Below are 17,448 nucleotides of genomic sequence, written 5' to 3'. Positions count from 1 at the left end.
TAAAAGACTAGAATATCAAACAGATGTACTTCTATAATATTTAAATCCAGTAAATTTACTTAAGCTCCTTATAGCTTGTTTTCAAACACCCAGTGAGTATTTTTAAGTTTGGGGGAAAAATTATAATTAATTAAGAGTTAGGTTTAACTCATTCAGATAATCTGCTTCATCAAGACTGTGTGTGTGTGTGTGTGTGTGTGTGTGTGTGTGTGTGTGTGTGTGTGTGTGTGTGTGTGTGTGTGTGTATGTGTGTGTGTGTGTGTGTGTGTGTGTGTGTATGTGTGTGTGTGTGTGTGTGTGTGTGTGTGTGTGTAAACAGATATCTGTGTATAAATGCAGAATCTGATGGCAAAGGATGAGGTTTTGATATCAGAAGCATTCTTGTTGTCATTTTTAATTGTTTTGTAGTCCAGTAGCATTGACCAGTCACGTTTGAGCAGGCTTTGGTTGCATGCAGATTTACTGTCTGTGAGGAAAGCAAAACAGGTGGGATGCATTGTCCAAAACACAATCTCAGAACCTGAAGGATATCATCTGACAATTATTTAGCTTCTTATTAGTTTTTTAAAAACATTTACTGCATTTATATGCAGTATCAGATATCAGTTTATAGAGATCATAGACGTTCTCTCTAAACTCCATCTCCATTATCAAGTTGCTAATTTTTCTGTAAGCACTGAGTGTTGCACAGAGGAGGAAGTCTTGGTTGTTATCTGGATATCAACTGGCTCCTGGCACTGGAACCCCCAAAACATTGTCTGTTGTTCCCAGACGCTCAACCCTCATCAGACAATAGCCGGTGGGTTCCAAGATTGGTGTGGTTGTTTGTTTAATCAGATTAGTGCCACAACAGACCGGGAACATGAGCTAACAAACCTACATTTGTCATCACACTTTATTTAAGTTTCCTAAACTATCTAAAGGATGCTTTTGTACAGTAGTTCTCTGAGTACTTTGGTAACGTTACAGAGATATTGTTTTTTTGGTTTATTGAATATTTGCTCCCTAATATTTAACCAAAACCAACCTTTCATTGACATTAACTACATTCTTTTAATAGACTAAAGCCAACAGCAGGTCAATAACATCGATCTCTGCTTTCAGCATCTTGACATTTGAATATCCAACCATCCACCTAGACCTCCCCCCTTTGACTTTGTGCATTACAGTTAAAAGGATGTCACACTTCCTGGATTGGAAAATACTGTATATTGGCAGTGAGCGTTATCCATGCAGCAGTTCATGTACTAATTAGTTCTATATAAGCATGTTTCGCTGGGTTGTATGTTTTCTAAGGTGCACTGGGGATGTAGGGTGGCAATGGTTACACAAATCCTAGTGCAAAGCATTGAGAAATTCATCCTTTACTCTCTCCCTCTCTCTCTCTCTCAGGTTACTATGGGAGAGGCTGCACGGATGCCTGCCATCTGAATCCATGTGAGAACGAGGCTCAGTGCCACAGGAAGCCCAGCTCTTCCCATGGATACATCTGTGACTGTGGAGACAACCACTACGGGCAATACTGCCAACACAGGTACACACGTAACACACACACGCACACAAACACACATACACACAGTTAACTCGACATTTGAACTATAGTTTACCTGTGAGATGCCAACATGGTCTCAAGCTCTTTGATGCTGTCTGTATCCCATGTAAGCTCTGTTCAACTGTGCGTGTGTGTGTGTGTGTCTTGATAGCTTTAGTTCTGCCTTGTTGCCCCACATCTCCAGCCTTGCATGTAATCCACTGTGGAATGAGTGTAGACTTAACCTAATAACACACACACACGCACACACACACACCAAGGTTATCTGTGTGTGTGTTTAACTGTGTGAAGGGAGTGTGACCCAGGCCTGACCTCACCCCTTCCTCACTTCCTGCCTGTGAAATCCTCAGCTTTAAATTTATCTCATGATCTGTTCTGTGTGTCTGTGTGCGCGCGCGCGCCTGTGTGTGTGTCTTGTCTTTGATCTGGTTAGTGTGTGTTTTTCACAAAGTCACACATTGTCGCCTGCTGGTGAAATATATGTCTCCAAGTCTCTCTCTTAATTTCCCCTGATGCCTCTCTCTGTCTCTCTCTGCTGAAGTTTGACCCTTTAATCAACTTTCTACAAACTCACATTAATCAATGAGTCTGTTAATATTGATAATGCATTAATCTAACAGTTTGTAAGTAAAAGTACCAAACATTTCAGAGTTGTGGCTGATGTTCATCAATGTAAATTTGGGGATGTTTTTCTTCCTGGTCAGATATAATTAGCACTTTCAGTTTATGCTCTGGTTATTTTTCTTAAGACCCTTTACAATCAAAAATAATAAATAGAACATAAAAAGTCATTGTAAATGGAAGCCTGGATATATTCAGGCGACTAAAATCTCTTGTATGAGCTCTTACGCTAGCACAATAAATCTTAATTAAATCTTAATTAACCTGACAGTTTGAACTCATTTCTCATTTAGAAAAGACTATTTCTCAGAGTACAGCCAGTCCATCTTCCCATGAAGACGCAGCCTCTGTTTCTACACTGTGTCCTGCTCTTTAAAGGGATAGTTTGGATTATTTGAAGTGGGTTGTATGACATAGTTATCAATAGTCAATGTATTACCTACAGTAGACGCCCCCAGTTTAGAGAAGCAGCACTGAAGCTAACCAAAGCATTGCTGTGGACAGCATCAGCAGCAAAATGTATCTTAGCCTCCTAAAAAATACTCACCTTAAAAAAATCAACATAGGTTTAAGTGTATGGCATATTTCAAATATTTTACCTTTCTGTCAGACAGCCTTTTCTAATGAGAAAGCACCTCTACACAAGCCAAATATCGCTCCCGTTCTCCCTCAACCAGACTTCATTTACATTTTACCTCAGAATACAAGTGTTGCTGGTCTACTGCTGCTTCGATCAGTCTAGTTTGTTTGTGCTATTGTGTGACTTTGGTGACGCCAAACAATCCTTTAAAACACCAAAGTCACACAATAATACAAACAAACTAGCAGATCGAGGCAGCAGTAGACCAGAAACTCCTGTGTTTTGCAAAGTAAAATAACAGATTTTGCTCATGGAGTCTTGTTGATTTGGAGAGAGCAGTATTTTTTTTAATAATAGCAGTTTGCTGATGATAAATTCTGTTTGATTGCAAAATAAAATGATGACAATATTTTAAATTTTGTGTACACCTAAACTGATACTGATTGATTTATGTAGGCTTTCTTTATAGATAAAGTGGCTAAAATATGTTGTACATGTACACTTCCTGTAGGTAGTACACTGACTATCAATAAGTACCTCACACAACCCCACATAAAAACTTGAACTATGCTTTTAAGCAGCCAAAAAAGACACAGCAGGGAGAAAGACGCGTCCTTTGGAAAATGAGATTCTGTTGTAATGAAATATCGCTGGAGAAACAGAGTCAATCTTAATATTCTGCGAAGATCACTGATATCTTAATTCTCTCTCCTAAACTCCCCGTAAGGAGCAATAACGAGATGCACACGAGAATCTGCATCAGCTGTGAGAAACATTCATCTCCTCAGTGATCCATTAGACACTGTGAACGCAAGTAGGGAGTGTTAAATGAAATGTGAGCAAAGAAACCAAAGTGACGTGTACAATAAACCAGATAAAATCTGAGGCGTATCTCTCTGGAGCAGAAATTCAGCCGTTTTAGGAAACAGTCTAAATCCCACACTGATTTTTAAAATGAATGAATAGCCTAAGGTATTTTGCTTAAATGTCATTTTTTTATATTTATGAGTGCACATGCTGAAGTGTTTGCTGAAGTGCATATTCTTTAAACTCATGTCTGTCCTGACCTCTGAAACTCCCTCACTCCTTTTCCCTCTGATCTCTCCCTACACCTTCCACTATCAGTATTTTTTTTTTTTTCGATTCAGTCCCACTCTCTGCTTCCTTGATCCTCATTTCTCTCTGACTCTCTCTCTTCTGCTTTCATCTCTTTGTTCCAAACTCATTATTTGGTTTGTCATTAGTGAGAAATCAGAGGGAAAGATGATTCCTTTGAAGACCAAATACAAGTTTTTTCGCACACTGTTTTGGTTTGTTGCTGTGTTCTGCTTCTACAGACTTGTGTTACTGATTCTGTCTGTTGGTGTGTGTCTGTAGAATTGATCATCAGTGTCCCAGGGGCTGGTGGGGATCTCCAACCTGTGGACCATGTCACTGTGACACTAATAAAGGCTTTGACCCCAATTGCAACAAGACCAGTGGACACTGTCACTGCAAGGTAACAAGCCAACACACACACACACACACAGACACAGACACACACACTGCAACTTTCAAACATTTTTTACGTTACTTTGGGAAGTGTATAAAAAGATGTTTTGTCTTGGCTGAGGTAGAAAGGTTGGTTCTTCAATATTGAAGATGTGACGAAGGCTGATGAAAGTATGTGATTATTAACAAATAAAGTGTAGTGCCTGCTTTTATTTTTTCACCTTTTGATGCAGCATTTGATGCTGATTTTTCTTCTTTTAGTATTAAATAGAGCAGAGATTCTTTCTGTTTGTTTCACAAATTCTTTCAGCTCAAGACCCAAAAGACATTTGGTGTCACTTGGGAACCCAACTGACAAAAATCATCATCAGTTTCCATAACATTTACATTTATATGTATATTATATGTTATATTTACATTCCGTCTTTCCTTTTCCAGTGAAGGTGTCGCCCGTCTGCCGTCTGCCTGAATCCGTGTGAATGCAGCCTTATTCATCATATTGCAGAGCTGTTGTTGCTATTCAAAGCTCTATTGAATGGTTACAGACCTGCTGGTTTATAAGCTGATCTTTTACATGATCACATTGAATACTAATACTGTCAGGATGAGACCGGCTTTAGTGGTCTAACTCTATAGATCGCTTTGACTTTGGTTTAACCCAGACACGCGGTAATCATTTCACAATGATGGTCTGACAGGTTAATCCAGACATACATAGCACATTATCCACGATACAGTGATCATGCCTGTATATTGACGTTTCTGCTTTGTATGAATGTGTGAGTGTGTATATTGATATGCTTGTGTGTAGCCCATATGTTTAATTCTGTTCTAATCTGATCTTTTGCCCTTAATCTTTTCTGTTATTACCCTCAAACAAAGCCCCAACCACATGTTGTCTTGTGCCCGTAGGCTTCTGGATCATCATTTTCTTAAAAATAAAGCTTGCAATAAAAGCGTTTTTTCTGCTTGTCATGTCACAATGTAACAATGTTGTCATTTAGCCTTCGTACATACCATTCAGGCCAGGTTGATAGAGTCTGTGTGTCATTCTGACACAGGGGGCTCCAAAATCAAGGAAATATGAAAGTACCTTGTAGTACATTTAAGTATACAGTATATTCTCATTAGAGTTTACACAGTTCAAGAATTTTAAACTTCTATACAATGCAAGTAAATATCTATACAACTGAAAAACGAAACTCAATACTTATTTGATACCACAGAGAAAAAGAAAAAGAACGCCCTAGGCACATAAAATAAGATCATTTTTATTTTGTATTAACAGCCTGCACACGTTGCTGGTACAGAAAAAGCCACTATTACTGTCTGGTTTTGCTGCAAGCCAAATTTTAGAGACTGAATCAAATTGAGGTCTTGAAGGAGCACTTGCATATTTTTTTCATAATACTTTTGATACGTTAATTAATGGATGACTAGAATTGTTTTACTGTTTCTCATGCAAGTTTATCCAACTAAATAATGAACTGCTTCCCTTTATCTCTGATTCTTTTACACATCGTGCATGGATTGTGCCCTTTTGTGTCGTTGCATAAATCTTGCCCTGATACATGTGGTGATGCAATCGCTGACACTATTCTTGGTGCCGTGACATTTTATATTCATCTGACTGAGTTTGATCTTTGTGCCTACTCATGCACACCCTGTCTGTCTGTGTGTGTCTGTATTCAGGAATTTCACTACCATCCGCGTGGCTCTGACACCTGCCTGCCATGTGACTGCTACCCAGTGGGTTCCTTCTCGCGGTCATGTGATCCAGAGACAGGCCAGTGTCAGTGCAGGCCCGGTGTGATTGGTCGCCAGTGCAACACATGTGACAACCCCTTCGCTGAGGTCACGAATTCAGGCTGTGAAGGTGAGGATGCTTATTTCCTTCGTTCCAGACGTTTTGATCAAACTTCTGGAAATTACGCGTCTCTCTGTCACATTTCAAAATGACTTTGATTTACCCGACAGGTGTCTGCATCGCTCATTTAGTAAATTGTCGTTGTTCTCAGCATCACATCTCAGACACTGCAGATTGGATTTTTTTTAACTTGAAAATGATGTCACTGCTGCAGTTTGGTCTTTTCAAAATAAATGTATCTTGCTTAGTGGGAGGTACTGAGATTATGTGTTGAAACAACACATTTGTTATTGACTGGGAGACTGAATCATTTGTGGAATATGACTTTTTCCACCAACTGCTTAATTTTGATGGTAGATTGTGTCACTACCTTTGTGTTTCATTGACAAAAAGAACCAATGTACTGTTAAAAATTGACCGCTTTTGAACAATACTTTTCAAAGCTGGATTTAATAATGTTAGCGCCTCGCCAGTGTTGTTCTCTAACAAAAGCCACAATCATTTGTTACTTTTTTGTTTCTTTAGTAGAATTGCTCCTTGGCAATTGATACACAAAACTGTGTCTTGTGTAATTTTCAGGATGGATTTAAAGCCAGTATTCAAGCTGAGTTCTTATCCATAGAGACAAACAGACAAGAATGAAAATAATGAGGCCCTACTGAGCTTCCACCATATTTAATCATAACTGTGTAATCATAGGATTTCAGTTTCTTCTTATATTCCACATTTGAAAATGGCCATATTTATTTATCAGACTTGTGTCCAAGACTACAATAACAAAGAAACTGTTAATTACATTCATCTTCTATTCAACATTTTCTGTCTGTTTTTTTTTTCTTCTGTGCAGCTTTGTCACTTTCCAGTTTCTCTTCTGTAATTACTTCCTTTAATTTGTAGCTGGTGTTTTTCATTCTCTTGCACTCATTTTCATTTGCTTCTCTGCAAATAATAGAAAAATATTTCTACATCATTAGTGACTTTTTGTTGTGTTTTTAATTGAAAGGTTCATTGAACTGATAAGGAGGGTTTGAAATAATGTTCTGTGTCTCTGCAGTCATTTACGACGGTTGTCCAAAGACCATCACTCAGGGGATCTGGTGGCCTCGGACCAAGTTCAACCTGCCTGCCGCAGTGCCCTGTCCCAAAGGCTCCGTCGGTCTGTACACACTCATACACAATAACATGACAGCATTCAAACATAGATACGGACCCACATACAACCTACCTGCAGGTTCATTCATATGTGCCGTGTTCTCTCCTCCTCACAGGTGCGGCCATCAGACACTGCGATGTAGAGAGAGGGTGGCTGGAACCGGACCTTTACAACTGCACCTCACCTCCATTTGTAGAGCTCAATGCTGCTGTATGTCGAGTTAGACCACTAATACCAGTAAACATGTCTTCATGTGTCACACAACTTGTACTTGACCTGGAAAATGCTGAATCCTGACCAAATCTAAGGTGGACCCATTAATTTTAAGAAAAAAAAGGCAGAACTGAGTAAAACCATCAGCAAGTCCAGAAAAAGTGCTTAACACCACTACTTCCTTTGACTTGTTATGTAGGACATAATTTCAAATTTGCTGTGTGCATGTTTTTTTTCACTTGCCTAGTTGGGCAAGTGGGTCAGAAATCCATTTTTACTTGTCCCTATACAATGTTTTATTTATTAGCACTTAGCAAATAACAACAAAGTAAGTACTGGAACTAGTAGCTAGAACTTTTTTGAACATGATATGCTGTGCTAATCAGTTTTCCGATAACCCGACTTGCCTCGGTTTTCATATTTCATACAAGCACAAGGCCCAGGAGGAAGGGTTGTCAGCATTCCTCTGTGCTGCCAGCGAATTTCTTTTCAAACTTGACGTGCCTTTGAAAACAAAACAAACCTGTTTTTCCATTTGCTTTCAAATTTATGGCAAACTGTGCAATACATAGTAGAGTTTTCACCCACGCCCTCTAATGCCAACCACCTAAGTGCCTGTTTCCAGGATACGTGAAATGCTTACTTGCACTTCAGGTCATAAACACACACAGTACCGATCAGATATGTGAGTAAGTGCGTAAGTCAACTCCTTAACTACTTCCATTATCAGCTCCAGAAAAAAAACTATGTGCTAAATAGCTAAGGCAAGTGTTTTGCTAGATTTACTAGCCCGAAGGAACATTTTACTTGCCACAGGCAATCAGGCAGTCCTGGTTGTTGAGCCCCAAGGACATTCAGTGGTGGTGTTGTACATATTAATATTGTCACATTAAATTTTAGTAATGGGTGAGCAGTTGTTTATGTTTTGTTGGTGTCTTTATGTTTAGCTTGATTCTCTGGAGCGTAATGAGACAGAGCTGAACACCATCATGGAGAAGAAACTTGCCCACCAGCTACGTGACGTCACCGAGGCAACCGCCCGACTCTATGGCAATGACTTGCAGATCGCTGAGCGACTGCTGTCCCGCCTCCTGACCTTTGAAACCCAGCAGAGCGGCTTCGGACTTACCGCAACTCAGGACGCACATTTTAATGAGGTAAAAAGAATACATTATGTTTATATATTCGCAGTGGCAAATGGTGGAAACATATTTCTCATTAACAAGGTTTATTATTGGCTGTAATTATTCACCTTGTTTTTCAAATCAAAGGGACACTTTTGGGAAAATAGTACAGCAGCATTCTCATTACGACAGGAGACAGAGATTAATAGGAAAATTAATTACACTATAGCTTGGTAAGAAAGAGGTTGGAAACTGTCTAATTTTTAGTCTTATTGATGTTTTGAATATAAAAAATGCTCAACATATCACATATCACTAGGTAAACTGGAATGATGCTCAAAATACTGCAGATGTGCAAGTTGAGAAAGGTTGTTTGAAAGAGAGGCCAGATAGTCTCGTGCGAAGCCAATAATTAGTGTGCACTGTTGATATTAATGTGTGAAAATGTAATCATGTTATGAAACTCATTACTATGCCAGCTTTGGCATTGTCTACCAAGACAGGTGACGTGTGTCCCCTAGGACAACTGCTTTGGAAGGGCGCGTGGGATCACAAAATATGGAGACCATCTCCATCTACAATAAATGTGTCGGTTTTGGGGTTTTATTATTCACAGGAATGGAAGTTTTAATGATTGATATAGAATCATTTTAAGGACTGAACCAGACATCTTGTTCATATTACTGCTAGCAGCAACCACAAATCTGGACAGAATGTCCCAGAATTGACATAAAATAGCTGCTGTTATTTAAAACAATAGATATGATTGATATACCGTACCTTCATGGGGTACAGAACCCAGCATCTAGATAGTACAGCGCGATGTCTTTTTCTGAAAAGGGAGGTAATGTTGCTATGGTGATGCAGTGACAGCAGCGCATGAATTATTGCAGCATGTCATCTCCACATATTAACTGACAGAGTCTCATTTTACCTGATTCAACGGCTTCAGCTGAGGACGCAGGAGCTGACACAGGATCATTTTAGCATGTTGGCAGTTTGACATAAAGGCGCTAACTGACATCTCCATATCATTTTTACTATAAATGTGCAGCTTATACATCAAATTTGTCTGACAGGAAATGAGTTGTCCATACTTGTACACATATAAAGTAAACCCTCCTCTCTTACCTTTTTAAACTACTGTTTCAATTTACTGGTTCATGTGACAGTAATTGATAAATTGCATATCACTATGGAAACAGTGATGTGAGATTGACAAACCACATGCTCCCTGTGTTATTTACTGGCAATACCAGTGGTAGTATTAAAGACAAAATATGACTAAAATAACCACTCTCAACCATCACCCATTAGCCGTACCTTCTTATTTTCACATTATTTTGCTTTGCTCAGGACACTTTACTAACCCAAAATGTCAGTATTTGACATCCTAGGAATGAGACTTAGCAATTAACTGTCTTTCTGGTGCCTTTACAAACAGCAGCTGACAAATCCTACTTATTCTACCTTTAATAACAGTACTAATGGTAGTATTTCAAGTCATAGAATTTCACATGTCAGCTGTTTTTAGTGTTGTGTTGATGAAAGGTAATCTCACCTGACATTTTAATTCATTTATCTCAAGCTGATGAGTTAGTTTCAGTTCATTTATGCAGCCAGAAGGTGATTTATTCATATTCAGTAGAGGCCATGGTGGGCAGTTAACAAGCTTTTTTTTCTCTCTCCCATAATTTTTCTACAGTTGAAACTGGAAATGATTTAATAATATTTACTAACAGTGAAGACTAAGCCAGCTGATGGCTACTGTAACACAGTGGCCACACCCTGCAGCGCTCGAACAGACTCAGTCATTGATAATGTCATTGATATACAGCTAACAAGGAGTTGCTATAGAAACTGGGTGGTTGTGGTAGTAAAATCTGCTTTTATCAACAGGACAATGTCTTCTGTTTGGTTTAAATATTCAATTTCAGAAATGCATGCACACATTTTACTACAAAACCCCCAGATTCAAAGGCAGTTTTTCAAGTGAGCCTGCATTAAAAGTTGCAGCGACCTTCACTCTGTTTTTCTACATAAGCATTAAGAACTCGCTCTAGTTTATGCATAAGGTATTTCCATCACGTCAAATCTTCTGTGCTGTAAATCTAGTGAGTAAAAGGAAGAAGGGTGTAACTTTCCCTGTAAGGTAAACAATAAATAAAAAGCACTCAGATTTATCTGATTTAATAAACACTTGTTGCACACTGAATTCCCAGATGCACATTGTGGCTCCGGTTATGACACTGTGAGCAAAAGAGAAAAGATGCTGGCACACTGGACTATGTGTTGATTATTTCAGCATGATGGTCCTGTAGAGCTGCAATGATTAGTTGATTAACAATTAGTTGAGCAAAAGAAAATTAATTGCCAACTGCTTTGATAATCAATTAATCGTTTCAGTCATGTTTTGAGCAAAAACGTCAAGCATTTGCTGGTTCCACCTTCTTCAGTGTCAAGAATTGGCTGCATTTCTGTGTCATTTGTGACAGTTTTTTGACATCTGACGACACAATTAACAGAATAATCATGAAAATATTCACCTGATTAATTGATAACTAAAATAATTCTTTGTTAAAGCAACTAATCCTGTGTAAATGTTTCTTTAACTGAAGGATTCCCTTGTCTTGTAAAACAACATCTATCCAGGGATGAGTCATTCAATAAAACATGATTTATTATAAATAATGTTATATTAGTTTTTGTTCAATAAAAACTAATTTCTAAACAATCTTAAATGAATATCAAGATTTTTGGGGGCACTCAAATGCAACACAGCTGGAGCCTCATGCCAAATACAGTGGGTTTCTTCATGTGATCGATACACAATCTTTGGGTAACAAGCGCAGTTGCTATAGCAACACAGCAGTAGCATTAATGACATCCTATACTGAGTGAAATCAAAACCTTTTCCTGCCTGACATTTCACTTAACCGCTGCACCTGACGGTAAATCAGAAATATGGCCATTAGGCTTTAACAGCGAGTTAGCCGATTCACAGCAGCATGAAGCAGCTTTATGTTTCCACAATAGTACTGCAATGATTTTTATTGTCATCTTGCCGTTTCTGGAACAAAAACCTCAACCAGACTTACTTGTAACCTCTGACTCTCAAAACGTCGTGTCGCCCTCATCTCATCATCTTAAGTTAATGATGCAGCTCTGGTTCACCCTTGCAGCACTGAAGTGGAGACACAGACAGCCCAGTTTTTTCTCAAGAATAAAAAAAATATATATATAATATATCTGATAATACTTGACACCTCACTTTAAACAGCAGCTATTAGGCCAGACGAACAGGTATTGTAGAACACAGTTACTATAGTAACCCAGCGGTGGCAACAGAGCCCTGTGGCTGCAGGAGAAACAAAGGAAGGCAGGGAGGAAAGTGTTTTCACATCAGGAATGTGGCAATGAATGGAGAAATGGAGGGAGATGAAAACCTTTCATGTTCACGCTGTGCTCCAATCCATCTGGATGCTACTGTATATCCAGATAGGACACATGTCTTATCAGGTACATCACAAAAATGTGCCTCATGTGTTGTCAAATCAGAGCGAGGACTTCAGATACTGTACTTTCTACACTAGTCGGTAAAATATCTGGGATCCCTTATGGCATAATTTACTGCACATTGTAATTGTTTCTCACAGTGAGATTTTGACAACATAAATGAAGCATGAGAAAAGAACTAAAAAAAACAAATGAAAATCAGATGTGATAACTAATAATTTGTTACAAATAGTTTGGCTATGACAACATGTTGCTGTTTGAGTGGCACATATAATCTGTTTGTTGAACTGATTGAACGAGCATTATGTTCCAGCCTGTCATCCATGCTGCTTCTCATTCAGCCTTTGTGTGCCCTGTGCCTCCTTCTCTGTCTGTAATCCTGTCATCTGCTGCCTCTTTCCTTTGGTTAGTTTTTGTTGTTTTTCACCCTTTTTTCTTTTCGACAGATAAACACAGGCCATATGAGCACTTGCGGTGTACACGCTGACAGCTCGGGTTTAAAGCCTAAGATCCGCCTTCCGTTGAGAAAGATTCAAAATATTTTTGAGCCGTAAATGGAAACTGGACTGGGCATGTTTTCTGTGCTTTTTAAGAACAAAGAAAGCATGCATATGTGTTTTTTCAAAAAAAAAAAATTTATTCACAGTAGCATTTTTGGCCTGTAAGCTTTAAGCACTCTTCACTATATACACTATGCACATTGCATCGGGGCTCCTAATTACACACAAAACAACCATTTTTGTTTTGCTCCAATTTTTCATAAGTTGAAGTAAAATATATGACTTGTGTATGTGTATGCCTACACAAACTGTAACTGTACTATATCTAACTTTTTCTGTGCACATAAAAGGTTCATCATCATCAGCACGCTAATTGAACGCTTCCTTAAAACTTGCAATATCTTTGGCATTGTGTTGTGTGATAAAACTGCACATATTAGAGTAGCCCTTTATTGTGACTAGCCCAAGGCACACCTGTGTTATTATCCTGCTGTTAAATCACTATCTTGATAATGACACACATCTCAGGTGGATGGATTATCTTGGCAAAGTACTCACTAACACCAATTTTAACAAATTTGTGCTCCAAATTTGAGAGAAAGTGTTCAAAGAGTAGAAAATGTCGGTCCTGATAGATAAAATCAAAATTAACGTGTTAAATGTGATTCAACAAGATCTCACATCATTTTAATGAAAAGAAAAATTACGTAACAAATCACTTCAAATTGGACTGGAATGGTGACCCCAGTCCAAGTTTGTGTTTGTGTCTCTCATGATGCCACCTAATCATCCATTTATTGACCCTCTCTGTTCCCTGCATCTCAGCATGAGCTTCTTTCTATAACTTTATGTCTCTCATTTAGGGCTGGGCGTATATCAATATTACTCTGAAATTGTGATGTGAGATATTGTCGTAGATAAGATAAGATGATATAAGACAAGATAAGATATGATAAGATACGATAAGATATGATTAACTTTATTGATCTCACACCAGGGAAATTCACATGTTATAGCAGCTCAAATAGTACAGATATAAAGGTGAGTGAATGACAGTGGAATACTAACAGAATAAAGATAAAATAGTAAAAAAAAAACATATATGTATCAGAATTAAAAAAATATAAAGTACTAAATTTGACAAAACCCATATACTCAAGACTATTTACATTATATACGGCTCTCACTTACACATATATGGATTTATGGACATCTACATGGGTATATATTGATAGCTGTGCAGGATAATTGTGCACAGGTTGCCGTACACACATGGTGTGTAGAAAGAAGCAATGTGTTGCATTGCATAGGCAGATTGCACAGAGAGGTAGGTTGGATTGCACAGATTAGTAGCAGCAGAGATTTCACAGGGAGGATTCACACTGGGAAAATAAATATTGCATAGAAAGGATTTCACTGTGTAAATGTAGAGTATTACACAAGGCAAGGTAGATTTTGGATATTGTTATATCATGATTATGATAGAGCATAAGTGTTGTCTTTTACTGGGTTTAAATTTTAAATTGAACTTTCTAGACTGCAGCAGTGGGAGTAAGTCACACATGTGCAAGTCACAGGTACTGTAGTGAGAATCAAGCACATCAAGTCAAGAGTAGCACATGGGAGTGAGATGATTCATGGACACGCAGCTCTATTACTTAGTAGTGTGTCCACATAGTTTAACATGTTATCACGTTAATGTACCGTTTGTTATGGGTTTTGTAGTAATGTAGTAATTTGGGTGTTCTGGTGGTGCATCCCACTGTTCGCTTCTTACTACCATCATTTAAAATATAAATCACAATTTTATTATTTTTGGACTACCCTGCTGCATGACAGCTGCCCCCTTCGTTGTCCCCTGCTGTTCTGCTGCGTCCTTGTGTGTTGTCAGGTTTGTGCACCAGAAATCACCCAATGATGTTTCAAAAACAGAACAGTTAACAGACAAAAGTTAAGTCTTTTATCTGTTAGTCGCATAGGTCTCAACAACTCACATTTGTGACTTAAGTCTGACTTGAGTCAAATCATGTGACTCGGGTCTCCCTCCTCTGTCAGACTGTTCTAGTTTTTCTAGTCTTACATTTATTATTATTTTTTTACCTTTATCTGTTCAATACTTTTATTATATTTTAGTCATTATATCCACATCACTGATGATTATTTATCAAAAAATCTCATTATGGTAATATTTTGTGAAAGGACCAATATGAATCTCTACAATATCCTTACAACAACAATACTGAAGTATTTGGTAAAGAATATTGTCAAGAATATTCAGATATTTGATTTTGGCCATTTTCCCCAACGTTTAATTTTTTTTTCCATCTGGCCACCTGCTTATCCACAGTTCCACTTTCTGATTCTCCTTTCCTCTCTGTCAACAATTCACTACATTCTTCCCCCTACCGCTCCGTATATTCTTCTCCTTGTTTGTCTGAAGGTTTTCTTGTGTATTTTTCTCCCCAGAGCATTATGTGAGATTGCAGTGCTTTATTGGGTTTGGTGCAGTCAGACTGCAAGGAATCACATTGAGCACTTTTCCTCCCTCCCTCTCTCTCTCTCTCTCTCTCTCTCTCTCTCTCTCTCTGATATTACTCAATATTACTGTTTGTTTGTTCAGAACAATGTGCAAGACTGTGCAGACTATCTATAACAGGCCTTCATAGAGTCCAGAATATGCGTCTAGAGTCACAGATAATCCATGCAAAGCATGAAAATAGAGGCACATAGTGTAAATGGCCACATCACCATAGTAACATTTGCTGTAATTGGAGTCAAGACTTGTATGGATGTTCTTTTTTTTGCTCAGTTTACATTTTTGACCATGTTGGTGGTCTCTGTCACATCAGTCTGACAAAAAGCTTTGCAATGAGGGTTGCATCAGATTTCTGTCACAAGCTCAGACTCTTTTTTACACCCTCTATTAGGCTTAACTGTCCAAATCCTCAAAATATTCTACAAGGCTGCAGTGCATCGCCAGTCTTTGTATGGCAAGCTCCAGCCCTGGCTCTATATTAAGTTGCTTTTTCTTTTCTCCCTGACAATTCTTTTTTTTTGTTGACTTGGTGCATGGCTCTGAGGCTTTATTAAGACTGGCCTCTGGCCTTGTGGTGAGCCTCACAACCTCACAATACGTTCTTTCCCTCTTCCAACCTCTGACTCCAACTTCCAATCTCTAATCCAAAAATCAAAACTGATCAAAAGTGTGAGAGTGCTGATTTCAACTGTTGCATATGCACGTCCAAGCCTCCTGCTGACTTTCTATTGTACATCAGCAGTCAGTTCAGTTCAGTTCACCTCAATCCAAAGCAAGGGGATAATTCAAGACAAGTGAGTGTGCAAACAGAAGTACTTGTAGATAATACATTTATACATATAAAAACTAATACAAAATACAAATATTAGATATGTTAGAAAGATGTACACAAGAATGATCATAATGTCAAAAGTGCAGATGCATTTATCAGCGTACACAAGGTAAACTGACCATTTCTGTTACTGTGGCTGTTCATAAGTCTCATGGCTGCTGGAATAAAGCCAGACTTTCTTTCTGTTTGTAGCAGCAGCTTAAAGTAGTCATAGGGGAACTGTTGATAATCTTGTATGCGTTTTGAGAACTTGTTCAGTATTAAGCTGTACTAAGGATATTCTTGTCTTTTGTTTTGTGTCCTTTTAACAAAAGAATGTAAACAGGGCTACTAACTAATGATTATTTTCATAATCGATTAATCTGTTGAGTATTTTCTCAACTAGTCGATAAGTTGTTTGGTCAATAAAATGTCAGAAAATGGTAAAAAAAAAATGTCGACCACTGTTTCCCAAAGCCCAAGATGACATCCTCGAATGTCTTGTTTGGTTCTTGTTTTATTGTATTATAAATTTAGAGGAAAGCATTACAGCTGATCGTCCCAGATGAGACCATTGTCCTTAAATGTTGTGCTGTTTTAATAAATATTTCATATTTTTGTCAAATCTTTTCCAGTTTTTGGATAGCTTTAGTTATCTTGTAACATTCTTTGCCTTTGTTGACACATTTGTTATTTTTTCTGTCTCATATCTTATTCTTTCTTTTCCTTTGTCTCAAATGTACAAGCACATGTGGTCGCTGATTCCTCAGAGCGAAACAATTTAAAACGATTGACTTTAACTAATTGTTAATCTTGCCGCTGCTTACAGAACGTCCTCCGGGGCTGCAGCGTGCTGTTGGGTCCCGGTACCTCTGGGCTGTGGCGGGCTCTCGCTCAAAGTCAGAACCACATCCCCGGGGGCGGTCCAGCCGAGCTGACGGAGCTGCTGGAGCAGTACGCCCAGAACCTGGCCCAGAACATGAAGCTCACCTACCTCAACCCTGTGGCGCTGGTTGCTCCAAACTTAGGTGAGTTCAGAAAGACTAAACACAAACAGTCACAGCTACTCAGACATGACACAATAGCTAATCACTAGTCAGAGCCAATAAAAGAGAATAAGGCAGTAATAAAATCTTAATCTTTACAGACGATTTGCTGCGGTTTTCTCATAATACTGTAAATCACTGCTGTGAAATCAGCTAGAATGACTCATTGTAAAGCGAGAGATGAACAGCACTAATGCAAATGATGATGGCACAGACCGAGCGCTGGCAGCAGCACAGAGAGATGAATTTCACACTCCCACACACACACACACACACACACACACACACACACACACACACACACACACACACAGACAACAGCTAATGCTTCCTGCACACGCACAAAAACCCCTGAAGCCCCGTAACACTGGCCAGCATACATCATTTAGATTTACAGATGCCAAACACACACCACACACACAGAGTAGCGAACACACA

The 17,448-nt window shown here is 38.6% G+C and overlaps 1 protein-coding gene across 2 annotated transcripts in view; it reads left to right on the top strand.

The window, feature by feature from the left end:
* Positions 1-17,448, top strand: part of celsr3 (cadherin, EGF LAG seven-pass G-type receptor 3) — a 141,620-nt gene that overhangs the window by 96,349 nt on the left and 27,823 nt on the right. For both annotated transcript variants that reach the window (XM_084721589.1, XM_084721587.1), the window contains exons 15-21: positions 1,393-1,534; positions 4,131-4,251; positions 5,937-6,120; positions 7,166-7,267; positions 7,380-7,474; positions 8,425-8,634; positions 16,794-16,992. In XM_084721589.1, the coding sequence (XP_084577715.1) occupies positions 1,393-1,534; positions 4,131-4,251; positions 5,937-6,120; positions 7,166-7,267; positions 7,380-7,474; positions 8,425-8,634; positions 16,794-16,992 (1,053 nt within the window). The remainder of the gene's footprint in view (positions 1-1,392; positions 1,535-4,130; positions 4,252-5,936; positions 6,121-7,165; positions 7,268-7,379; positions 7,475-8,424; positions 8,635-16,793; positions 16,993-17,448) is intronic.

The sequence above is a fragment of the Lutjanus erythropterus genome, chromosome 6 (genome assembly GCF_056507025.1).
Source record: "Lutjanus erythropterus isolate fLutEry1 chromosome 6, fLutEry1.hap2, whole genome shotgun sequence".
Classification (NCBI taxonomy): domain Eukaryota; kingdom Metazoa; phylum Chordata; class Actinopteri; order Lutjaniformes; family Lutjanidae; genus Lutjanus; species Lutjanus erythropterus.
This window is presented reverse-complemented; position numbering and strand designations above follow the sequence as displayed.